This window comes from Selaginella moellendorffii, unplaced genomic scaffold (genome assembly GCF_000143415.4).
Source record: "Selaginella moellendorffii unplaced genomic scaffold, v1.0 SELMOscaffold_451, whole genome shotgun sequence".
NCBI classification, from domain to species: domain Eukaryota; kingdom Viridiplantae; phylum Streptophyta; class Lycopodiopsida; order Selaginellales; family Selaginellaceae; genus Selaginella; species Selaginella moellendorffii.
The window spans coordinates 1-944 of NW_003314706.1; the positions used below are offsets into that span (position 1 = coordinate 1).

At 46.3% G+C, this 944-nt stretch overlaps 2 protein-coding genes across 2 annotated transcripts in view; both read left to right on the top strand.

Annotated features, from left to right (window-relative positions):
- The first annotated feature begins 28 nt into the window (after nucleotides 1-28).
- LOC112344008 (histone deacetylase 2-like) lies at nucleotides 29-789 on the top strand. Its single transcript, XM_024668142.1, has 5 exons — nucleotides 29-97; nucleotides 151-201; nucleotides 265-351; nucleotides 398-485; nucleotides 559-789. The coding sequence occupies exons 1-5, from the start codon at nucleotides 29-31 to the stop codon at nucleotides 648-650; spliced, it is 387 nt and encodes a 128-aa protein (XP_024523910.1). The 3' UTR covers nucleotides 651-789.
- Nucleotides 686-944, top strand: part of LOC9641247 (F-box protein At5g52880) — a 1,605-nt gene continuing 1,346 nt past the window's right edge. Inside the window, exons 1-2 of the mRNA XM_024668143.1 lie at nucleotides 686-724; nucleotides 873-941. Coding sequence (XP_024523911.1) covers nucleotides 686-724; nucleotides 873-941 — 108 coding nt within the window. The remainder of the gene's footprint in view (nucleotides 725-872; nucleotides 942-944) is intronic.

Sequence of the window (944 nt, forward strand, 5' to 3'; positions counted from 1 at the left end):
AGGTATGAACTTGTAAGATTCTTCGGTCATGTTCATGTACACTGCTTTGCAGGATTATGAAGCAAAACGCTGGATTGATCGGCGAGTTGAAATTTCCGTAAGCAGTTTTTGTTTATTGTTTCTCAACAAAGCGTGTTATCTTACACGTAGAGTGGAACACGGACTGACTCTTACCTGACGCGTTTAAAGCAAGAGCTTGAGGTTCTCTTTTGTATACTTGTTTTTCTCTTTGTAGCATCTTTTTAGCAACTTCGTAAGTTGCAGGAGGCGTTCCAAGCCTTTGCTCCAGATCTTTTGGTCTACAACGCCGGCACAGACATATTGGAAGGAGATCCTCTCGGCCGATTGGAGGTTTGCTTCAACTTTCTCGAGCGTTGTCTCAGTCTCGTCCTTGCAGGTTTCACCGGAAGGAGTGAAAGAGCGTGACGAGATTGTTTTCAGCTTCGCTCGCCAGAGAAACATCCCAATTGTCATGCTCACGTCTGGTAAACATCTTTTAATCTTCTTCCATTCCACCTGCTAGAACAGTGATTCGTTTTCCTTTTTAATTTGTTCCAGGAGGATACATGAGAAGCAGTGCTGGTGTCATCGCTGAATCCATCTCGAATTTACACTCGAAAAAGCTCATCGACTTGGCCGGTGTGAATTAAACAAGAGCCTCTTTCTTTCCAGCGGGGTGAAAGAGATGTCGAACCCGGGACCCCCTAAACGCATATTCGAGAGAGTGATGTAGGGCGACCATTTCTAGCAAGCCATGCCAGGCCATGGAGGCGCGATATTCTTCTCTAAGGCTGGGAGAGGCTCTTAACAGGAGGTACTAAGACTAGCACTAGCTTACATTCTCGATTTACTCCATCGATTTGCTTGTCTAGGTGCGACTATGCCCGAGCTTGCAAGGAGCTTGCCGTGCTGCTCAAACAGGCTTATGGAATTGCCCCCAAGTC

Bases quoted from the DNA above. Each gene is read 5' to 3' on its own strand.
- LOC112344008 (XM_024668142.1), top strand. From the start codon at position 29: ATGTTCATGTACACTGCTTTGCAGGATTATGAAGCAAAACGCTGGATT. The intron at 202-264 runs GTTCTCTTTTGT...CGTAAGTTGCAG, and splicing joins GTTTAAAGCAAGAGCTTGAG to GAGGCGTTCCAAGCCTTTGC. The intron at 486-558 runs GTAAACATCTTT...AATTTGTTCCAG, and splicing joins AATTGTCATGCTCACGTCTG to GAGGATACATGAGAAGCAGT.